The sequence below is a fragment of the Sinohyriopsis cumingii genome, chromosome 5, assembly GCF_028554795.1.
Source record: "Sinohyriopsis cumingii isolate HCF-2022 chromosome 5, ASM2855479v2, whole genome shotgun sequence".
Lineage (NCBI taxonomy): Eukaryota > Metazoa > Mollusca > Bivalvia > Unionida > Unionidae > Sinohyriopsis > Sinohyriopsis cumingii.
In genome coordinates this window covers 15,194,472-15,220,540 of record NC_142965.1, presented here as the reverse complement: position 1 = coordinate 15,220,540, position 26,069 = coordinate 15,194,472, and the positions used below count along the sequence as shown (strand labels likewise).

The 26,069-nt window shown below is 35.3% G+C and overlaps 1 protein-coding gene across 3 annotated transcripts in view; it reads right to left on the bottom strand.

Moving 5' to 3' along the window:
- Positions 1 to 26,069, bottom strand: part of LOC149798687 (F-box-like/WD repeat-containing protein TBL1XR1) — a 98,096-nt gene that overhangs the window by 30,901 nt on the left and 41,126 nt on the right. For all 3 annotated transcript variants that reach the window (XM_089957526.1, XM_089957525.1, XM_089957527.1), the window contains 3 exons: positions 17,114 to 17,246; positions 14,094 to 14,232; positions 4,073 to 4,136 (listed from right to left, as the gene is read on the bottom strand). In XM_089957526.1, coding sequence (XP_089813652.1) covers positions 4,073 to 4,136; positions 14,094 to 14,232; positions 17,114 to 17,246 — 336 coding nt within the window. The remainder of the gene's footprint in view (positions 1 to 4,072; positions 4,137 to 14,093; positions 14,233 to 17,113; positions 17,247 to 26,069) is intronic.

Genomic DNA, 26,069 nt, shown 5'->3' with positions numbered 1-26,069 from the left:
GCTAATATAATGGCTCTATCTGTTACTACAGTAATACAAAATTATTCATGGCATGGACTTTATATAACACTGGATTTCAGTTTGAGCTCACAATCTGTGTTCTTCTTTACTTCTCATATTATAGTCACTTGTAATAATTAGCATTCATATAACTTTATGTAATAAAATGACATTTGGAAGTCTCAATGATCACGAAGCATTAATGTTCAAGAAAATAAGATGCCAGTTTTTGTCCTTTTTTTGAAAGTGCATTTACCCTTGAATAACTCCAAAACTAAATCCTTTACCTCATAGCATATGTTGCTGTTTAGACTATTGCTATAATTATGCCAGAAGCATGAGGTGCATTGAACTATAAGCAGAACAGGTTTCCTAAATAATTCCATATGAATAGGCCTGATTAGAACATGTTACTTAATTGATTCCATGTGAATAGGCCTGACTAGAACATGTTACTTGATTCCATATGAATAGGCCTGAATGGAACATTTTACTTAAATAATTCCTTGTGAATTGGCCTTAACGGAACATGTCACTTAAATAATTCCATGTGAATATGCCTGAATGGAACATGTAACTTAAATAATTCCATGTGAATAGGCCTGAATGGAACATGTTACTTAAGAAATTCCTTGTGAATTGGCCTTAATGGAACATGTTACTTAAATAATTCCATGTGAATAGGCCTGAATGGAACATGTTACTTAAGAAATTCCATATGAATATGCCTGAATGGAACATGTTACTTAAATAATTCCATGTGAACTGGCCTTAATGGAACATGTTACTTAAATAATTCCTTGTGAATTGGCCTTAATGGAACATGTCACTTAGATAATTCCATGTGAATATGCCTGAATGGAACATGTTACTTAAAAAATTCCTTGTGAATTGGCCTTAATGGAACATGTTACTTAAATAATTCCATGTGAATAGGCCTGAATGGAACATGTTACTTAAGAAATTCCATATGAATATGCCTGAATGGAACATGTTACTTAAATAATTCCATGTGAACTGGCCTTAATGGAACATGTTACTTAAATAATTCCTTGTGAATTGGCCTTAATGAAACATGTTACTTAAATAATTCCATGTGAATTGGCCTTAATGGAACATGTTATTTAAATAATCCCATGTGAATAGACCCAAATGGAACATTTTACTTAAATTCCATCTGAATAAGCCTGAATGGAACATGTTACTTAAATAATTCCATGTGAATAAGCCTGAATGGAACATGTTACTTAAGAAATTCCATATGAATATGCCTGAATGGAACATGTTACTTAAATAATTCCATGTGAACTGGCCTTAATGGAACATGTTACTTAAATAATTCCTTGTGAATTGGCCTTAATGGAACATGTCACTTAGATAATTCCATGTGAATATGCCTGAATGGAACATGTTACTTAAAAAATTCCTTGTGAATTGGCCTTAATGGAACATGTTACTTAAATAATTCCATGTGAATAGGCCTGAATGGAACATGTTACTTAAGAAATTCCATATGAATATGCCTGAATGGAACATGTTACTTAAATAATTCCTTGTGAATTGGCCTTAATGAAACATGTTACTTAAATAATTCCATGTGAATTGGCCTTAATGGAACATGTTATTTAAATAATCCCATGTGAATAGACCCAAATGGAACATTTTACTTAAATTCCATCTGAATAAGCCTGAATGGAACATGTTACTTAAATAATTCCATGTGAATAAGCCTGAATGGAACATGTTACTTAAATAATTCCTTGTGAATAGGCATGAATGGAACATGTTACTTAAATAATTCCTTGTGAATAGGCCTGAATGGAACATGTCACTTAAATAATTCCATGTGAATAGGCCTGACTGGAACATGTTACTTAAAAAATTCCTTGTGAATTGGCCCTAATGGAATATGTTACTTAAATAATTCCATGTGAATAGGCCTGAATGGAACATGTTACTTAAATAATTCCATGTGAATAGGCCTGAATGGAACATGTTACTTAAATAATTCCATGTGAATATGGCAGACTAGAAAATGTTACTTAAGTGATTCCATGTGAATAGACCTGCATGGAACATGTTATTTAAATAATTCCATGTGAATATGGCAGACTAGAGAATGTTACTTAAGTGATTCCATGTGAATAGGCTTGCATGGAAAATGTTACTTAAGTGATTCCATGTGAATAGCCTGAAAGGAACATGTTACTTAAATAATTCCATGTGAATATGGCAGACTAGAAAATGTTACTTAAGTGATTCCATGTGAATAGACCTGCATGGAACATGTTATTTAAAAAATTCCATGTGAATAAACCTGAATGAAAAGTGTTACTTAAATAATTCCATGTGAATCAGCCTGAATGAAATATGTTACTTAATTCCAAGTGAATAGGCCTGAATGGAATATGTTACTTAAATAATTCCATGTGAATAGGTCTGAATGGAACATGTTACTTAAATAATTCCATGTGAATAGGCCTGAATGGAACATGTTACTTAAATAATTCCATGTGAATCAGCCTGAATGAAATACATTACTTAAATATCATTTAAACTGTGTAAACATTCTCAACCTCAGACTCTTTAAGGTCATTGTGCAAGTCTGTATCACCAAGTCATCCAAATCTGATAAAATTTTAAAATCAGTGTTGCCTACATTGATAGTGAAGCTTTTTCTGATTTAATGAGGTTTTCATTCACAATTCAAACCACTGAAACTCTAGAAAATGATGAACAAAACCACAGCCTCCATTTTTTGATAATGTAGACAACAACCCAGTTATTATTTTTAAAAGCAGATTATGACTTTATGTTAAATATTAATCACATGATGTAATGTCATGGTCATTTTCATCAATGCCTCGAGTTTATAATAAGGGGTATTGCCCAAAGATGGCTTTATAAAACCAGTTCATAATGCTAATGTTTACTGTAGGCATAGAAACCTTTTTTTGTACAGATAGTACACAGGTATCAAATGCATCTGAATGCATATGTCTGTGGCATCAAAATGCATTCCAATTATATGCAACATGGGTGCCCAAAAGCGTGTATGCCAGGTAAAGGGTTAAGTACCCTCAAAAATATAATCTTTAACCAAACCACAAATTGTGATACCCATGAATTGCAAGAAATTAACAGTATATGTAATACAATTGTAATGATGTATGCATGTATTAGGGGTCTGAAGCACATCAGCAAAATACTGGCTATATGATGCATAGTTTAGTTTGGGGTGGGGGTGGATTTTCAGAGTAATTTTTTTGTGATTCATTGGTAAAGTCTGTGTAAACCATCAGCTTATATGAAAAGGAGGTCTTCGTGTCCAGTTGGTTCCTGCAGCAGGTTTGACAGTATATACAGCCATTCAAGCCATTCACTACAGCAGGTTTGACAGTATATACAGCCATTCACTACAACAGCTTGTACAATATATACAGCCATTCACTTACAGCAGGTTTGACAGTATATACAGCCATTCACTACAAAAGGTTATACTGTGTATACAGCCATTCGCTACAGGTTTGACTATACAGCCATTCACTACAGCTGGCATGACAGTATATACAGCCATTCACTACAGCAGGTTGGACAGTATGTACAGCCATTCACTACAACAGCTTTTACTGTATATGCAGACATTCACTACAGCAGGATTTACTATATATACAGCCATTCACTACAGCAGGTTTTACTGTATATACAGCCATTCACTATAGCAGGTTTGACAGTATATACAGCCATTCACTATAGCAGGTTTGACAGTATATGCAGCCATTCACTACAACATATTTTACTGTATTTACAATCATACACTATAGCAGGTTTTACTGTATATGCAGCCATTCACTACAGCAGGTTTCTGTTGTATATACAGTAATTGATTTCCCTGTATAGTCTCTTGACATTCAGAAACATGTAATTTATAAAAGACATGCCAATTCTGACACATTTTCGGATTAAAAAAGCTCTAAAAATGCATCAACATTCAAAACAGCTAATACATACAATCATTTACAATAGTTAATTCTATTTCCATCATGATAATTTTTCCAACAACTTTACTTACCATCTGTGCTCCATATTCTCGCATAACCATCATAAGAACCAGTTGCTAACAATGTACCATCACACTGAAATGACACAATATAATGTATGTACCATCACACTGAAATGACATGATATAATGTATGTACCATCACACTGAAATTATGATATAATGTATGTAGCATCACACTGAAATGATATGATATAATGTGTGTACCATCACACTGAAATGACACAATATAATGTATGTACCATCACACTGAAATGACACAATATAATGTATGTACCATCACACTGAAATGATATGATATAATGTATGTACTGTCACACTGAAATGACACAATATAATGTATGTACCATCACACTGAAATGACATGATATAATGTGTGTACCATCACACTGAAATGACATGATATAATGTATGTACCATCACACTGAAATGATATGATATAATGTGTGTACCATCACACTGAAATGACATGATATAATGTATGTACTGTCACACTGAAATGACACAATATAATGTATGTACCATCACACTGAAATGACACAATATAATGTATGTACCATCACATTGAAATGACATGATATAATGTATGTACCATCACACTGAAATGATATGATATAATGTGTGTACCATCACACTGAAATGATATGATGTATGTACTGTCACACTGAAATGACACAATATAATGTATGTACCATCACACTGAAATGACATGATATAATGTATGTACTGTCACAAAGAAATGAAATAATGTATGTACCATCACACTGAAATGATATGATATAATGTGTGTACCATCACACTGAAATATGATATGATATGATGTATGTACTGTCACACTGAAATGACACATAATGTATGTACTGTCACACTGAAAATGACACGATATAATGTATGTACCATCACAATGAAATGACACGATATAATATATGTACCATCACACTGAAATGACATGATGTAATGTATGTACCATCACACTGAAATGACATGATATAATGTATGTACCATCACAATGAAATGACACAAATGCATCAAGTGAGGATATCATATGCAACAGCTTATATACCACATGTACTTGTGTACTGCATAAAATGCTGGACGATCTGGGTCTATGCAGATTGTTAGTGGGGAGAATTATCAGTCTAGTAGGGATTTAATGAAGAAAAAAGGTAGGACTTGTTAAAAAAAGGTGCAATTATCATGAAATGGATTGATTTGTTTTGCATGATTTATTTAGAAATAAGCTTAAATGACAACTGTGCATCATAAAATAGACCTTGTCAATATCAATACATATTGGAACAACTGCAAAACAAAACAGAAAGGAGAAATATAACAGAAATCCCTCAATGGGATTGACACTCTAGCGGCCAAGAAGAATTTGCTAAAATTCAAAATAAGACCATTTTTTCAGTCTAATTTTCTCAATATTGAAACCATCTTTAACAATACTGTGCTACAAGATTTTCAAATTAACCACTGTGGTAACCATATTGGCATCATATTCATTTAGGACAAGGGGCCCCGAGTGGCCGAGTGGTCTAAAGTGCTCTCCATTACGGATCACTGCCATCTCACCTCTGCCTGCATGGGTTCGAGTCTCAGATTCAGCCAATGTGGCTATGTGAGAAAGCTTGCCAGTAGCTTCTCGTGGGTCGGTGATTCTTCCCTGGGTTTAACAGGGTTCTTCCTCCACCATTAGTACTGGCCGCCATGTATAGCCTATCATGTGCTGAAAAATGGCGCTAAACCCTAAAACAACAACAGCAGCAACAACATTTAGGACAAACTGGACACTTTAAAAAACTTGATGCCATAGTGACCATACTGCATGCAAGACTGGCACAATTTTCATTTTGTACCAACAAGACATCATAGGAAGTCTTTTGGTGAAAATACAGTGTTGATTTGACTTTATATTTATTGGCTGCAACAATAACAAAAATTTCAAAATGGCTGCTGTGGTGGTCTTATTGGTGCCATTTTCATATAGAACCAACGAGACATCATACAAAGACATCTAGTGAATACACAATGTGAATATCACAATCCATTCAAGTGGAGTAGCAGTAACAAAGATTTTCAAGATTGTCATTTTGGTGGATATCTGGGAAGGAGCATTTTCTTTTTGGACCAACTAGACACAAGAAGTCTTCTGGTGACAACATTATGTCATACGACTTTCCGTTCAGGAGTTACAGCTGTAACAAGATTTTCAAGACAGCTGCCATTCTGGCCATACTGGAGGTCAGATAAGCACCATTTTCATCTAGGTCCAACTAGATATCACAAGAGGTCTCCTGGGGCACACTCCATCTCATTTTGTTCACTGATCATGGAGCAATAGCAATTACAATATTTACATGACAGATTTTGTGGTGGCTATATTGGATATCTGATCAAACCATTTTCATTAGGACCAATCTGAGATCACAAGTCTTCCAGTGTTAAGCCCATGTCAATGTGAATTTCTGTTCAGTTGGAGTAGCAGTAATGACACGTTCAAGATGCTGGATGTTACATTGGTACCATTTTCAATGAGGACCCAGTAGACATCATAAAAAGTTGTTGTTGTTGTTGCTGTTGTTGTAGGGTTTAACGCCATTTTTCAGCACATGATAGGCTATACATGGCAGCCAGTATTAATGGTGGAGGAAGAACCCGGGAAATCCCCGGAAAGAACCACCGACCCTCGAGAAGCTACTGGCAAGCTTTCTCACATACCCACATTGGCCGAATCCGAGACTCGAACCCATGCAGACAGAGGTGAGATGGCAGTGATCCGTAACAGAGAGCATTTTAGACCACTCAGCCACTCGGGGCCCCCATAAAGTCTTTTAGTGACGACTGTTAGTGATGTGACGATCCATTTAGGAACAGTATCAGTAACAAACTTTTTATGATGGCAGCTGCTGCATCCATATGAAATCTTCACACTGATGATTATTTCTTTGTAGAGTCCTCTTATGTGATTTATAATCTTTGGTGAAGGCAAAAATAGCATCCTGTTACATAACCACCAAATAAGTGATTACATTTTTCAATGTTCAATATATCAAGACTGATTAATGGCTGTCACCGTTATCACAAACTCACAACATAATTTGGATATTTTCAATGATATTGCGAAAACTGTAGAACAAAGATCCCATTGGTGTCTTACAGTGCATCTTTCTCCAAAATTAGAGAAGTTATCTGTTTACACAGTATCAATATGGAACTATCTCCATTGCCTATTATTTGGTGTTTCAATATTAAGTATCAACTTTTGATAACTATAAAATTTTGAGAAAACATTATCTGTCAAGTAACATAAATTTTATATACAGCAGAGTGAACAAAACCATGCTGGTCATGTGCTAAATGCCAAAACCTAACTTAAGTCAGTACAATGTGGTATGCAGGTCACAATAATCTTACTTTGTGGCAAGGGTATGGTACTAGAGATGCATGTGATCATATAATTTGATGATTCTAGCATAAACCAAGGTTGAGAAAAAAATTTAACATAAAATTATCCAAAGTTGTGAAGTGTGAAATACAAGTCACAGTGACCTACTTTTGTAATATGATAAAATTTTCATCAAGCAGCATCTCTTACCATGTTTCATGATGCCTGGTACAAGAATGTTTATATTGTGTACAAAAAAACTTAAGCCCAAGGCAAAATCTTAAGTTGGCCACCTCAGCCTCCATCCTTCAGGGCAGGTGCTATGAAACCCACATGAAAACTCTTGCCTAGGACCTAGGATGAAAGAATGGTCGCCATTTAATGAGGGTGTACAGACATATGGGCTTTTATGTGTGTTCACACTGATGCAAGGGGTAGAGTGTACATACATATAGGCCTTTGTGTGCTCACGATGATGGAGAGGGTAATTCAATAGCTTACCTTTACTGCAAGTAGGTGTGCTAATCAAAAATTAAAAAGTGGTTTGTAACATATTGTCAGAGGGAGGGGGGTAGTATGAAACGGACAAAACAAGGCTAATAGATGCTTACAGATGCACTATGTGAATGATACCAGTGACAAACAATTTCGAACAAGTTCCTTAGTCTGACACAAAGAGATGCAAGCTCAAGATACAGTTCCGTACAGTAAGAACAGGGCAAAAGTTTCACACAATATTTTATCCAATGTCCCCAAATGGGGACCATTCCTCCCATCATAACTATCAGAAAAAAATATTTTAAAAAAATGTATAACAAAAACTATTCATTACTGGATATCTATCCATGTCCTTGTTGTCAGTAGCAATGGCCAAAGGCACAAATGGTAATAAAAACAATAAGATGGCAATGAATATCTATTTTGAAACAGTGTCTCTAGCAATGAAAGCATTCAAGCTTTGTGGTAGTCTGCTGAGTTGCAATATAAAGATCTCAGTGGCCGGTAGTGTCTTGTATTTCAAATGATGATAAAAGATACTAAGTTTAATACACAATCTGTCAATGATTTGTTACTTTGGAAAGTTTTTGTTTTGGGGTTTAACACCATTTTTCAGCACATAATAGGCTTTACATGGTATCCAATATAACATAGAGGAAGAACCGTGGAAAACCACAGTAAGAACGACCGACCCATGGAAAGCTACTAGAAGGCTTTCTCATACACCCACATTAACATGAGCCCTAGTCTTAAGCCCATGCCGACAGCAAGGTTCCTGCACCAAAATGATTTTTATTTTCCAAGATTTTTCCAGGTGATTTCAAGGAGAAAATGACAAATTTCGGGAGTCTTTTTAAAGTCTGATACTTGGATTACAAGCAAGATACCGTTTCCCTTGTGCATCTCCGATTTCATACATGGTGTTAAGGCCGACTCTCCCATGTTGGAAATGTTGATATACTTTGAATACATTCCACAGAATGCTTAGAATTTTGAAAAGGTTACTCACTGAAAAAATCTTTAAAATATATTGGGATCAAATAATATTTTGTCTTGCCACAGTAGATGTTACAAATCAGACTATACGAATAAAGAAACTTCCAGTGCAGAAGAATTAAATTTTTGACTGCGCTTGCATACAAATGATTAGGCACGTGTGCAAAAATCTCTTAATTACCATACTCAGCCATGGCTACTGATGTAATATGACGATCATTGTAAAATCATCAACTGCAAAGTTAGTGGGAAAATAACCTATTTTCTCTATAAAAAAATTTAGTGTAGCTATTCAATATCAAATTCCATTAAATTTTGCGACAAAAAAGTAATATTCAAGGAGGTTACCAGAATATTTTCATGAAATTCAAAATTCAAATTTAATTCCAGGACCTCCTTAAAAAAACAAGGAAAGCTTGTGAACCGTGGGACAGAGGTGAGATGGCAGTGATTGGTAAAGACAAGTGCTTTAGACCACTCTGCCACACGGGGCCCCAATTTGGAAAGAAAATAATTCCAGAAAACAGGTATTTATTCTATTAAATGTTGGTAGATAATGAGTGTACACTGAATTTAAATTTTGGTAGATAATGAGTGTACACTAAATGTAAATTTTGGTAGATAATGAATGTACACTGAATTTAAATGTTGGTAGACAATGAGTGTACACTGAATTTAAATGTTGGTAGACAATGAATGTACACTGAATTTAAATGTTGGTAGACAATGAGTGTACACTGTATTTAAATGTTGGTAGACAATGAGTGTACACTGAATTTAAATGTTGGTAGACAATGAGTGTACACTGAATTTAAATGTTGGTAGATAATGAGTGTACACTGAATTTAAATGTTGGTAGACAATGAGTGTACACTGTATTTAAATGTTGGTAGACAATGAGTGTACACTGAATTTAAACGTTGGTAGATAATGTGTACACTGAATTTAAATGTTGTTAGACAATGAGTGTACACTGAATTTAAATGTTGGTAGACAATGAGTGTACACTGAATTTAAATGTTGGTAGACAATGAGTGTACACTGAATTTAAATGTTGGTAGACAAAGAGTGCACACTGAATTTAAATGTTGGTAGACAATGAGTGTACACTGAATTTAAATGTTGGTACACAATGAGTGCACAATGAATTTAAATGTTGGTAGACAATGAGTGCACAATGAATTTAAATGTTGGTAGATAATGAGTGTACACTGAATTTAAATGTTGGTAGACAATGAGTGCACACTGAATTTAAATGTTGGTAGACAATGAGTGCACACTGAATTTAAATGTTGGTAGACAATGCATGTACACTGTATTTAAATGTTGGTAGACAAAGAGTGCACACTGAATTTAAATGTTGGTAGACAATGAGTGTACACTGAATTTAAATGTTGCTAGACAATGAGTGTTCACTGAATTTAAATGTTGGTAGACAATGAGTGCACAATGAATTTAAATGTTGGTAGACAATGAGTGTACACTGAATTTAAATGTTGGTAGACAATGAGTGTACACTGAATTTAAATGTTGGTAGACAAAGAGTGCACACTGAATTTAAATGTTGGTAGACAATGAGTGTTCACTGAATTTAAATGTTGGTAGACAATGAGTGCACACTGAATTTAAATGTTGGTAGACAATGAGTGCACACTGAATTTAAATGTTGGTAGACAATGAGTGTACACTGAATTTAAATGTTGGTAGACAATGAGTGCACACTGAATTTAAATGTTGGTAGACAATGAGTGTACACTGTATTTAAATGTTGGTAGACAATGGTAGACAATGAGTGCACACTGAATTTAAATGTTGGTAGACAATGCGTGCACACTGAATTTAAATGTTGGTAGACAATGAGTGCACACTGAATTTAAATGTTGGTAGACAATGCATGTACACTGTATTTAAATGTTGGTAGACAATGCATGTACACTGAATTTAAATGTTGGTAGACAATGCATGTACACTGTATTTAAATGTTGGTAGACAATGCATGTACACTGAATTTAAATGTTGGTAGACAATGCATGTACACTGTATTTAAATGTTGGTAGACAATGCGTGCACACTGAATTTAAATGTTGGTAGACAATGAGTGCACACTGTATTTAAATGTTGGTAGACAATGCATGTACACTGTATTTAAATGAGAGCAAGATCTAGAGCAGTAAACACAGACCTGCCAACATTGAAAAGATCAAAATCAGGAAAATTACCATTACAAATCAGGAGGCAGGGTAAATCAGGAGGTACAAGAGTATGGTGTATATATCATGATACAGATGTCTACTTTTGTTATTTCAGTCCATTGTATGTTGCAGATTTGCATTTCTGCAAAAGTTCATCATTTATTTGTCCTTGGGTGCCAAATTTGCTAACAAGAATAGCTTCCAGGGACGATGCTGACAGGCTGGCTCTTTGGCTAGTTCTGTTTGTTTTTCTGACCACTGAGAATGCTCTCTCAGCATTGCCGTTGCTAAGTGGTATTGAAAATATTGGTAGCATTACTCTCCCAAGGGTTGGAAACGACAGTTGGCCAGATCCATCCTTTTTTCTTCCTGAAAGCAACCCACTGATGAACTGCTCTTTCCACATTCAATTCTGCGTCTAAATTGTAGTTTTGGTAAAGCTGAAACTCTATGCAGATTATCAGTACCGATTCCTTCCATTCAGCTGGAAAAAAAGGCCATGTCCTTAAACGATACTACAGATTGTTTAGACACATCTGCAATGCTTGCACTGTGTTTTTTAATTTCATCTAGATCACTGCATCATATTGAGAGATGCTGTGAGCAACATTGGCAGAATGCATGATAGGCCCCATGAGTCGACGGACGAATGAAAGCAAACTGCTTCTCAAAGTCACTCCTATATTTTTGGTACCATTTCTTTTACTTGACTGGTGAAAATTCATCAGTTACTTCCTTTTCTTCTTTTTTTTTTTACTTCTTGCTGAGACACTTATCTATTATGTTGCTGTGATTTGCTGATGGGGTCGGATAAAGAGAACCACACTGTGAGACAATCTCTTTGTACTGGCAGATGAAAACCAGAAATCAAGTTGGATATGGTAAAGTACTAAGAAACATCCCAGACACAGTAAAACCAGATACAGAAACAGGGAAATGGAAAATGATGTTTTTGTATTTAAAAAAATATAGATTTTTTTCCTCAAGGGGTTGAAAAATCTGGATTTTTTCTTAAAAATCAGGGAATCGGGAGATAGGTCCAAAAATCAGATTCTCCTGATTTTTTCAGTAGGGTTGGCAGGTCTGTAAACACTATGGTGCAGCTCATTTGAGGCAAACCAGTATTAAAACTTGTTTCGGTGAGTTACATGATGAAACATTTCCTGCAATAATGTAAGCATCCAAGGAAATATAGTACACAGATCACAAAGTTATGGTGGTAAAACTGTCAATACAAATAAAATGATCACATTTTTAAAGTAGTATTAGTGCATTATGTGGTATTTTCTTTTGTCCATCTAAAAGATTGTGCCCCACCTCCAACTTTTTGGATGGTGGGGGACAGTGTCTCCATCCCATGGGATTTCTATGTGCAACACCATAGACGTTTAATAAGACATGTATACAAGACCCATGTTGTGACATAATATAAACATATGTTGAATGTACCCGAGATATCATTTATCAATATGAATTTATAAAACACTGGATAGGCATAAAAAAGCAATTCTGAGGCAAATTTACAATTTTCTCATTGGACAGAGATAGTCTAACTGGAGTTGATATGCTCAAGTCTTTTTGGCTTCTGACGGACTAAAGTTATTCTGTCTCAGAATTCAATATAGGATTTTGAGACTAGGAGCTAATGGTATTAGCCACTAATATCTCTACAAGGGCCAGCTACGATTTTGATTGGACATTACTTTTAATTTTAGTTTTATCATTACCAATAAAATGCTTTCTTGTTTGGTAATTTCATACTGTGAATTGGTTTGGTTTGGCAATGTAAATGTTTTTGAAACAAACTGCCCTGGTGAAAACCACACTATGATAGCCAATTTGGGCTCATCAGATGATAGGACCTGAACCTGCAGCCTTTTTCTCATGAATCCGGTATACAAGCCACTAATGCTCCTGCCTTCAGTAGTGGCCTCTTATGACTTGCTTCAAGGTGCATCAGGCCTATTCTACATTACCAAGCCTGTTGTTGTGGTTGTTGTGATGGGATTTAATGCCATTTTTCAGCACAAGATGGACTCTACTTGGCACCAATATAACTGGTGGAGGCAAAACCCAGGAAAACTGCAGGAAAATCCATCAACTCATGAGATGCTACTGGCAAACTTTCTCACGTATCTACATTAGCCAAACTAGAGACTCAACCCCATGCAGGGGTGAGATGGTAGTGATCTGGAACAGTGAGCACTTGGACACTTAAAGCCCCACCAAGCCTGTAGAGGGTATCACATTGTGGAATGCATAATAAAATATAAACAAGTTTCATCTTCCCTTCATCTGAGTCAAGAGTTTTTGTGATATCATCAGCATTCTTCCTATATTCAATAAAAGAACTACAGTATATACTTGCTTATAAGTTGAGTCACACTGTAAAACACAAAATCATGAGTCATAGCATAATGCTCCTGCCGATCAGGATCTATATTGTTTGTTCTACTGCTTACTCCTGACAAACTGCACAGACCCAGGTCACCATCGCATCAAGCGACAGCAGATCTGGGTCTGTGCAGTTTGCAGCTGGACTCCTTTTATAAGCAAGTATATATGGTATCTACTGCAAAATCTAACATTTACGATGGATTGCCTGTACAATAAAAAGATAATTAAAAAAATGCAGACCAGGTAAGTTCTGTACTAAAGGTGCTTAACTTAAGTACCTGCCAGTCATGGTTTATGCATATCATACTATTAAATAAGTAGCCATATGCATGCAACCAGACAAGTTAAACCAAACTGTCAACCAGATGACCAGCTACATAATGTAAATCACATATAAAGGTCTTAATTTAAGAACTCGGAACATAGTGGACATGGAGAAGCACACAATCTGTGGCAATTATGTGGTCATCTCAATCACATCTGAGTATGCCATGAATAATAACTTAGAACCACTAGTGAAAAATTGCAGTCTAGACTCAACCCTGCTTTCTATTTAACTCACATTCCAATCTAATGAGGTGACATCTTTGTTACTAGGTACTTCTGTTCCACCTTTCTGTATACAATGTCTAAGTACTAATTGATTGGCACCATTGCTGTTGTCATTCATGTTCCAGATCCTGGCTGTAGAATCACCAGACCTGGAAGAGACAAGGGATTGAAGTCATCGCAAATTTGTATACTCTATAGTTATTCTTAATCTAAACCAATCCCTCTTTAACCATACTTCTCATCTCTATCCCTAAAGATGCATACAGGATTTAAAAACTTCCAATTTTTTTAACTCACCATTGTAAAACAACAAATAAAATGTAATTATCTTGCTTCAGTCAGTGAAGATGGAATTCACACTGCAAGACTCCACATTACCTATAAAATGTGATTTTTGTTATACATGAACTCTTTCCTCCCCGAGGCCACATCACAGATACAAAGCCTGCCATCATGAAGCATCACATCAAATATGATCACCAATCCTAAATCTATGTTGATGGAGTTCAGGTTACAAGGAAATCTGTGATAAATGGATGGATGGGCAAACAAATTATCACAATATATTTACAAAAATGAAGATAAAATCTAAACTGTGTGCTTCTTGTACTTTAATTGAAAATAGGCAGGAACTTAAGAGAAACATGATGTACTGTAAAATAAAAGTGCTGTAAAAAATGAGAGACTTTTTTGAAAATAGGTGGGATCTATGGAAGGAATAAAAGGCTTTCAAATATAATGCAAGATTATAATGCATTTGGTTGATTTTTAGGAGCAAATTTTGGTGAAATTAGACCTAGGATTGGTACAATTATCTAAATGATAAATGTAAAACTGGAGATGTACCCATTTAAGAAATCTAATGGCACTGGTTTAAATATGAAGAAAAAAAATTCAGCCATGTTAAATAAACAACATTAAATAAAGAACATAAAGTCATGAAAAAGTAAGTCATGAATTTGGAGTACAATGCATTTTTATTCCAGGATGAAACAAAACTAACCATTGGTTTAAATAACATATTACTATCACTCACAACAGTAAGAACATATAAGAGTGCATGTATGCAGCAAGTGAATATTATACAACTCCAATATATACTTAAACGTAATTTAGAAAAAGGCAGAATGGGAAAAATCATCTTAACATACCAATTCCCACCAAATTATGCACAATTTAAAGAGAGGCAAATTCTTTAAATGAATTAAGTTTTGACAAAAACAAACCGCATATTTGTGACACTGGTATGCTTATAGTATAATAGTACAAGGAATTAAAATATTCCACATATAGACCAGTACTGCGCTCATTATGCATTTGAAAAAGACAATTTACATTCAAAACAATGCTCAGCCCATTCTGTCAAAAAATAACTTGTACATCAAATCAAAGTGAATTCTTTGCTAAAAGTCAGTGTGCAATAAATTTAAGTCTGTAGGCAAAATAAAGAGGTCCTGCCAAGAAATACTCCTTTCATTTTTATTACCTCAAATAACCCATCTGCCCCAACTGATCATTTTATTCAACTACCCCTAAATCAAAGCCAAGTAAATCTCATTACAGACACTAATGAAAATAAAAAAGAAAAAGAAATTTCACGAGTTATTAACAATTAACATCTATTCACCATAATATTGGTGAAATACGTCAAAACAATTTTCTACAAGACAATTGTTTAGAGTCAGCAATCTGACAAGCTGCCCAAGCTAACTTTGGACCTAAATGTCAGCAAATGTAAATGATAAGTTAATATATATTTATTCCTTATTTGTCAAAACTTGCTTTAAAGAGTAAATATTCCCATTATCAAATCTGTGCAAGAAAATATGATTCTGGCCTTGACAATGACAAGAAGATGAAATGACACAGAATAAATAAAAGAAACTTATGTATAATCGTATTGTTTGCTGGTTTTTCCTCCATGATTATAGGTTATGTGTATCTGTATTTTGTACCTAACTTTGGTCTAAAATCAAGTTAATGGTGTACCTGACCAGTGACATTTATTCTGTAAACAAGATAATACATAGGTAATATTTCTCTATGAGCATAGATTAAATATTCAGATTATTATCAATGGAGGTAAAATGTTTACTTGAATCTGAATGTAGGATATCACTTTTTCACTTGGAAATTTCCTAATCTTGTCGACAACTTGGAATGTTTTAGAAAGGAAACAGACCTACATCTGGGCTCTATTACTGTGTCTTAGCTTTTAATATAATGTTGTTTACTTTAAAAACCACTCATTCTTGTTTTAAGATCCAAAGCAGAATCAGTCTTATTGTTGAGTTCAGGCTTCAATTTTGGTGGAATTATTTATTTATATTAATATTCACTGGAATTATAGTGAATTTTGTATTATATTATTACTGATACATTAAAAGACTGTTAACATATCACCACATTCATGGCCACTGGCACATTAGTTCATTCAAGACTACATGCACAACAACACATTCAATATCAAAATTTATTTGGAACATCACCAAATTCAAATGGAACTTCATACATCTGTATCTGTCATATATTTGGATCTGCAATAGAACTTTTAGAATTACTGGGATTTAATTCACAAATTACTGAAATTTCATTTCAAATTTTCACTCTGTATTCTAAGGAAAAAATTACTGGTTAAATTTTACAGAACTTTTGCTCTTAGTTTAAGACCACAGAGTTGAATAAATGAAAAATTATTCTTATTCAGATATTGGTTTCAGTACCAGAGTGTAGGTGTAGTAATAACAGACTTTATAAAATTCAAATTTCATGATCTGAATGAAAACAGCACCCAATTAATGGACTTAATACACAAAATTTAAAGTTATAGAAGCATGATACAACTGGTCACAGAGACATAGTTTTGCCGGGGGTGGATGGGGTGTTTAACACTTGTCAAGATGAGCTAAAGAGAAAAAAAACTAACCAGAGCCAGTAAAAGATGAACCATAGGTCATGATGTGCTTCTTTGTAGTATGAGTGTGGTAAATTTTGAGCCCTAGGCATCCACATGAAGACATGCTGACTTACCCAGAAGCAAGGAGATCATTGGTTGGATTCCAGGCACATATAAACACCTCAGATTCATGTCCTCTCAACACTGTCGCCTTACTGCTAGGGATTTCTAATGCACCATCTATTTCCATCGCATCTGTATGATTACCTGAAAAGAAATAGTTGCAACATTAAAAATGTAAAGTGGCTCAAAATTGACTGCAAAGAAGTAACTATCTATAGGTTTCCAATGGTTAGAGGTGGTTCCTGAAAATATAACCATTCTAGGAATGGGGAGATGCCCCCCCACCACACACAGGTGTAACAATAAACCAATTTATCCATAAATTGCAATACAAAATGCCCAACACTGTATATCACGATACAAGTATAGAAACACCAGCATACTAATATTTTCTTCGTGTACATAAGACCATCAGACTGTCCGGAACTAAGTTTGAGCACACTACTGTCTTCTATTATGCTCAGCTTCATTACTTACATGGAAGCTTCCAACTATGAGGTCATGAAAACCCCAAAGCACAAGCAAAGAGTTATATTTGGAATGATTTTTCACTAAAATGTCAGTCTGGCACCAAAACACTTGACACAACAGTGCCATAAGCCCTTTCTGCGGGCTGAGTTAAAATACTGTTGACTACATGTACTTTTTATTGTTATCCATCAATCTCAGAGGACCCACCATCTATCAAGTTAAAAAAAGATGAAGAAAATTCCATAACCCTCATACCCAAAATGAGAATTTCTATTTTAAATATATCACGGTCCAACTTAAATCTGCGTCAGCAGACCTGCCAGCCCTGAGGAGTCCGTCTCAGTAAGGCAGCTGATTTGTTTCCCTAAGATTGACCAGTTTTCACTAAGGTGTAAAAAATATCAATAACTGCCATTGTAAAGCAGGAAAACACAATTAAAAGGTCGATGCAGCAACAATAAACATTATATTCAACTGAAAAGGCTGTAAAGTATACAACTTTATTTACCACTAGTACAACTGCACAAACTTAAGTTCCAAACCCTATGCAACTCAATGGCTTGTAGCAATCTCTCAACTTGAGGCAATTCTTGGAAATTCTTTTTCCATTTCACATGACGACAGCAATCATATCTTCCCCACAAGACATACATAAATTGGCACATGATGTCCAAAAATCGTAATTGTCCTTTTCAGCTTTTATTCACAAGAATCTGAATACTCTATTTTATTCGTCTGTTTCAATTATTAACACTTTTCTAGAAGCTTATTTTCCCTTTCGTCTTTAGCATGCATCACGTTCTGCATGACATTTTTATAAAAATTACATAATCAAACAGTATGATCAAGCAGATGCTTTGCATGAAAAAATAGGTGCAGTTTAAAGTGTCTGGGGTGCTGCTATAAAATTAGTTTGGTTCCCTGACTAATTTCACTAATTCTAATATGAAACCTGGATCCAACGAGCCAATTATTCAGATTTGTTGGCATCGACCATTTTTCCAACTTTTTAAACAAGCTTAATTTTGCCGTTCGTCTTTAACATGCAATGGTAGCTGGATGTCATTTTAAAAAAATTATATAATCAACAGTTTGATCATGCAGACGCTTCACATGGAAAAAATATGTGCAGTTAGTTTAAAGCGTCTAAGGCACTAGTGTAAAGTTAGTCTTAGTATGGTTCTCTAATTCCACCAAAGTGTTTGTGTGTGTGTGATTTGGATTTTTAACATAGCTTTAACAGTTTTTCAGTCATATCGCTACGGTGTCTGCAGTGTGGCAGCTTATAGTGATGTCTAGCACTGGGGCATCATGCCGCAGACATGTAGCATGATGTCCCACCCAGTCACATTATCCTGACACCAGGCCGACCAATCCTAATACTAATCTCTTAATGCTGAGCACCAAGCGAGGCAGCTGTTAGTACCCTTTTTGTAAGTCTTTGGTATGACTCAGCCGGGGATCAAACCCACGACCTCCCGCATCCACTAAAGGTAATATGAAACCTGGATTCAAATCAAACACAGACGAGTCAATTATCCAGATTTTAACGCAACAATAGTATTTCCATAGTTTTTGCTTGTATTCCCCAAGTCCATATTTTGAGGGCAATTTTCATAAGACTTACAGCAAAATTGTAAGTGTTGGCAGGTCTGTCTTATGACCCCCTGAAGCAGAGCATCCTGGAGCAAGGGAGGAAAGACTGACTAAGAAATCTTTGCTTGCTCTATAAATTACTAGTTCCCTCTGTAATGCCAAGTAAGTGTATCTATACTTGAAGAATGGGGCTACAAAAAGTTTCTACTGAGAAAGTGTGTATATGGTTATCAGATTGGCCTATCATTACTCTAAAAACTGCACCTTGCTGAACACAAATACTACAAGATTTAAGATACAGTAGAGTATCACTTATTATCGTAAGTCATACCTTTTGTGGTTTTGTAATTTAAAAAAAAAACAAACACAATTTTGCTGGTATTTAAATTCAAAGTAATGAATGTCACGTTTGCTATTAATTTCATGGATTAACCTAAAATAAAGAATAGAAAAGAACAAAATGTTTTCAGCGGTCACTTAATGGTTACAACAATACCACCTATATGAGCACAAATCAAACACCTTTTAAAATTGCTTATATTCAACATCAACAACAGTCAATTATATTTCAATATTTGTAATCTATGACAACTGAACATTCAAACATAATAAATTAGCACAGAAACTGGTAGGGGAAGAGGAATTTCAAGCAGCAAGATTTTGTCACCATATACTAATTTGTAGAAGGGGAGCGGATGTTGTCAATAGTTTTCACCAAATGAACAGGTGCTTGCAAGATGTACAATATCATGAATATTGTTTAGTCATATCTACTGCCATGCTGCGAGTTGTTCTAGATTAAAGTTTCCTTCTACAAGGAAACTGCACCATTTCTTCTGTTCTGAAGACAACACTGTAATGCTATCCAAATTTAAATTTACGTCAAGTCATGAAATTGGTGTAGCTTTTAAAGCAGTGCAAAACAAAGGAGCTGTGATAAGACAACCACAAAATAGCCTAAATGGTTAAATTAAAACTACTAACGACTGGTAGTCTGTTTAGGAGTCTTTTAGTTGTCTTGTCAAGGATGAGATGAACAAATGACGAGATTGTATAAGTCAGCAATCAGCATGCAGGGCATACTACCTTCATTAAGACATACAAGGGCATCAATATACCATTTCCAGGCCTTCTAAAGACCATCAAGTTTGTATATGTATTGCTAATGCACTTTATCATATGCCGTGTTTTGTGAATCATATCCATATATAGCACAGGTGTATCATTTAATCCCTATCTAGGACGTTTTTTTTTTTCTTCTTCAAAACCTCTCGACCTAACATGTGGATGAAGATGTAGGCAGGAATGAGAACCGAATTGTGTCATTTGTGGCAAATCACTGTACATGTACATTAATTGATGTCTCCTGATGCTGGCAACCTGACAGCAGTGAACAACTCGCACAGCACCATATGGGAAGACTTCTGTTATCAATCATCAGAAGTGATAGCTGCCATCGACGTATTACCACCATTGCCAGTATGAACGTACTGAGGTGGCTCAGAATTTTGTTCACTGTTTTAAAAGTTTAAAGTTGTTCTGTATCTTCAGTTTTCTAAGAATTTCCTGCTATGGTTTTGTTTTTTTTTACATAATTTGTTTACTAATCAATTCAAAATAAAAGCAAATTTTGAAGTTTGTTACTTTTTTTTACGTTGTTACTTTTTTTACGTTAATAAATTTGCATATACAGGTTAACTTCATCTTTTGTTTATTGTCAAGTTTTCTAGAATAACCATGAAAACTAACAATTTAACAAAATCCTTTTCTGTTTCAATTACTACCTTTTGGCAGAGGGAATAAAAACTAGCCTGAATAATAAAGTCTTGTATCATCTGTACTTGCTTATAAGTCAACCAGCTGCAAATTGCATCTGCCATCGAATCATGCGCAAACATATCTAGGTTTGTGCAGTTTGTCTGGACTAATCAGCAAAACAAGCAACACAGACCCTGATCTGCAGGTGCATTATGCTACGGCAGATTAGAATTTTTTTATTGTTTGCAGACTGAATTGACTTATAAGCAAGTAAATAATGTACTTTTTCTTCCGTTTTGATGTATGTTGTGTTATATATATATATATATATATATATATATTACACACGCAAACTTATCCACTTTGTGCCTCTCTCTCTCTATATATATATATAATACACACGCAAACTTACTCACCCAAATGAGCCCTCAAAAAAGCAAGTAATATATTTGTTTAAACAAATTTCCCAAAGTGGGACCTTCCGCTAGTTAAGTACAATTTTTTGCTTGAAATTTAATGTCCCGTCTACCTTGCAAAGCGTAGGTTTAAAAAAAAAAAAATCCCACAACTTGACATTTTACACATAACCACACAATCAACTGACTTGTCTGACTGGAGGAATTTTGGACCCATGCCAACTCGTTTAGCCTTATTGTCTAGAAATAGAGCACTTGCACCATATCGCTGCGTAAATAAAAACATATTTTTTTTTCCCTTGCTTGGAGGTCCCAGTAGGGGGGATTTTGAATTTATAACTCTCCCATGAAGTACACTAGATTGTTTATAAATGTTGGTGGGTAATTCACTCGATGAGAAGAATAAATTATCCTTAACACACCAGACATGTTGAACTACATTAACTTTACACCGCTGTCAAATATCAAATTTAGTTCGACAGGATATTACTGATTTGGTTTTTGGAAGACTTAAAGTTTTTAGAACAATATACTACCAGTGCCAAGGAGCACTAAGCAGTAAGATGTAACAAAATGCGGGCCAAATGTACTTCTAACTATATAGTCAATTGTTATTTTCCCAATACATGTACTTTGCTACAGCCAATCATTCAGTTTGGCTATAAAAGAGTGGACAGTCCATGTTACAGAGCTGTGGGTGGTCAAGCACATGCCATATCTAATCTCAGTGTATCCCCTAGGCGTACAAGATGGGGGGGGGGGGGGGCAAAATTCCCCTTGATGTCAGAAATGGGGTCAGACTGAGTACTATAAAAATAAAAAAAACTTTGATATCAAAACTGAGGGTCAAATAAAATATGTGGAGGGTCTCTGAAGCACAAGTGAGGATAAAAGGAAACACTGAATCTACAAAATTTAAACATAATAAGCGCAAACTCCAACACCTAGTGGCTGACCTCATCTCGCAAGGTGTTGTTGACTAATTAGTCACATTTTGCACCATTCCCCAACCAATTAAAATGGATAGAGAATCAATCAGGTGTCAAGTACCAACTATTAATCACTATTCCTTGCAATAACTTCCCAAACAATCAATCTGATCCAAATAGGGATTCATGTTCCTCAATGTTGCTGTTGTAAGGTTTAACACCATTTTCAGCACAAGATAGGTTATACATGGCGGCCAGTATAAATGGCGGAGGAAGAACCCTGGAAAAACACGGAAAGAACCACCGACCCACGAGAAGCTACTGGCAAGTTTTCTCACATACCCACATTGGCAGAACCCTTGACTTTAACACTGAGGTGAGATGGCAATGATCCGTAATGGTGAGCGGTTTAGACCACTCGGCCACTCGGGGCCCCTGTTCCTCAATTACACCGGTGAAGACATTACAAATACAGTCCAACACTGAAGAGTAATGGAAAGCTATCTCGAATTAGAACGTTTTCTTTTCTAAACCAAAATGGACTGCTTACAAAAACGTTTAACACCACAACCATGATTTTTAGTTGTCATCAGTGTTCCACCATCACTGAACCCTGCGGACGTTCTTCCACTCCAAAATACCACCGCTGCCCTAAATTTAAAAATCCCAATACAGAAACCATACATGTTTATTTTTCTGGTATCAATTTTGCCAATGCCAAAGGGGATCATTAGCCCTATACGCAAAGGAATTTTTTTTTTTTAAACACATCTAAGGAATTCAGCAACTGTTGATACAAGAAGAATTAAAAAAAAAAATCATGACCACTATTCTTAACTAAAATTGAATGAAAAATGTGAAATTTTGAGATGCAATTTAAAATCTCCATAATGAATGAGTGATAAGAATATGTTGGTTTTACTTGTTCTTTTTCTGGGGCAATGTTCTGTAGTTCTGACGTAGAACAGTCAATGTAAATAGTGTCTCACAAAGGAGTCTGAAACCAAAAGCATTTGTGAAATTTGATGAGTATTTTGTGAACAATACAAAAGAAAGACTTATCAGCAGACTGAGTGTTATCGTGAAGATTATAATCATGCCATATACATGTAAAATGTTGCAATCAGCTTCCTGTGACTCGAGCCACCCAATTTAATTCAGTTCTATTTCTTCTTCATTTTTGTAAAATATGTAAATAGCAAAATTTTGGAATGTAAAAGCAATATATTTTATTAAGTTTTAACATTTGGTATTTAGTATTGCTAGTTCACTGGTTTTAGCAATATGCAGGGAAAGAAGGAGTTATGTGCCTCTCCCATATAGACAAGGCAGTCAGCGTGTACTGACCAGGGCAGGTACCAAACCAGCAATCTTTGGATTACACGTCCGCTGCTCAACCAAAACATGGACTTTGCATATGGCAAGAGCAGTACACTGATAACTTCCGACTAAATGCTTAAAATGTAATTACTTTGCTTAATTTCAACACATTAGAAAAAATATTTTGTGCACTTTTAATAAATTATGTCTGAAATATGATAATTCTGGAGCCCAGAGTTTACAATAATAAGTGTGCCGAAATTGAAACTTATTAACAGAATACAAGCATGAGAAGCCTTTGACTTTTTATTTTGATCAGACCTTTTTAACTGGCTTAGTTGTGTACAGCAGTGTGTGTGTGTGTGATGTGGATTTGTAACGTAGCTTTAACAATTTTTCAGTCATATCGCTAAGATGTCTACAGTGAGACAGCTGATAGTAATGTCTTGCACTGGCGCATCATGCTCAAGACATGCAGCATTACGTCCCATCCAGTCACATTATCCTGACACCAGGCCGACCAGTCCTAACACTAACCTCTTAATGCTGAGTGCCTAGCGAGGCGGCTGTTACTAACATTTATACAAGTCTTTCATATGACTCGGCCGAGGTTTGAGCCTGCGACCTTCCGCATCTGAGGCAGACACTTTAATCACCAGGCCACTGGAGCAGTCTTACATTACAGAAGTACATGCAGGCTATTTAGAGTCGAGGCAAATGAGTCAAGTGCCTTGCTCAGGAACACACCCATGGTAGCCAACATCAGCTGACCCTTCATCAGGACTGGAACCCCCACCACCCTCAGTCCAACATGCTACCCACCATGTCACCACATCCCCTTTTCAAATGGAATTGAACTAAAAATTAGAATTTTTGTTTGCTGACAAAAAATTTTTTTTAATTACATTGCTAAGATCTTTGATTTATTTTGCTTCAAATACATCTGTGAAACTGAGGCCAACTTACAACCTACACATTTTATACAATCATTTTTAAACTATCAGTTTATCTTTTAATTAAGTGAAGTTTACAAACGTTTTCCTAATATACCCTCCTGCATGTTTAGCTCTAAAACATGTGCTTTCAGTTGTGAATGAGGGAAAACCATTGTGCATGACTGGAATCTATTTCTGTGTGCCATTTATCAAAAGCTATTGTTCATAATAACAAAAATAAAGCATCACTGAGCAGGGGCACCACTTGGGATGATGTTTTTAAATATAGAAAATCATCCACAAGATGAAAACGATCGTTTCCTTACACATGCAATAACTAATATCTGTATGGTAATTTCCATTTCGGTAAAACCTCTAAATCAGGTTATTGTCTGTATGGCACATCAATACAATCGTGCCTATATAGTGCCAGGCCAACGTTCCAAAACTAATAATAAAAATATCAATACTTTACGAAGACAAACCCTTCCAATAAATGTAACCATGTAGTCTTACAAGGTTAATTGTACAAGGTACTGCTGCTAAAAGTCTTAAAACAGTATATAATACAAACATAAAGAACATAAAATATAGGTCAAATCTGTTACATAAACCTGTCAACATGTCTCTATCGATACAACAAATAATCTCAGTGAGTGGGAAGACTGGAAATGTTATCAGTCGAAGGCTGTCATATTTCATCAGCAATATTATAAATGTTTTGAATAATGACTGAAATTGACCAAACAAGATCGCTATAAGGGAGTGATCACTTTTCTGGGTTGTTGAAAATTGAGGTTTTCATGTGGTCTGTAATAAAATGTAGAAAATTAGTCTTGTGGTTCAATCCACCACCCAACCCCCAATTTGGATCACTAATTACTAGTTCCAATCAGTGGCATCTGTTTGAACTTGTGTATTTTGTGGACTACTTTGATTTTCATTTATTCTAATTTTAACAAATTGTCAGCCAACGCGAACATATATAATTTCTTCCGAGTCATCACTCACCAATGTCACTTATGTCCGAATTAGCAGATTTAAATGTTTATAGCGAACTTTTATGGCTTTACCTTACCATACACCGTACTAAACATTATGGCTATTCAATGAGTGTACTTGTTTATTCTCGAGCCTTGCCTCATTTTATCATGCTTTTATTCTCTTGGGGCTTGTCAGTATTAAATCAAACTACCCTTGCCTACCCCCATGTAACCCCCTAGTGTCAAGTTATCTCTTAGTCTTACAACAAACGACCTTGACATTTCCACATAGGCTGGTAAACACAACCTTTGCATGACTTGATTTATCTGGAGAAGGGAGAGGCCTCCAAAGTATGCAATTACAGTTAGGTATTACAGTCTGTTTCAAGATATAACTGTTCTCCGGGCGGCAACTAACACTGAATGATCGAAAGGACATGTCAGGATATGACTCACCATTTAAACCTTGGGCGGCAATATAATACAATAGCTTGTAAAACACTTGAAGAAAAACAAATTGCAAAGGAAAGCAATATTTAATTCTTTCAAGCTTAACTAA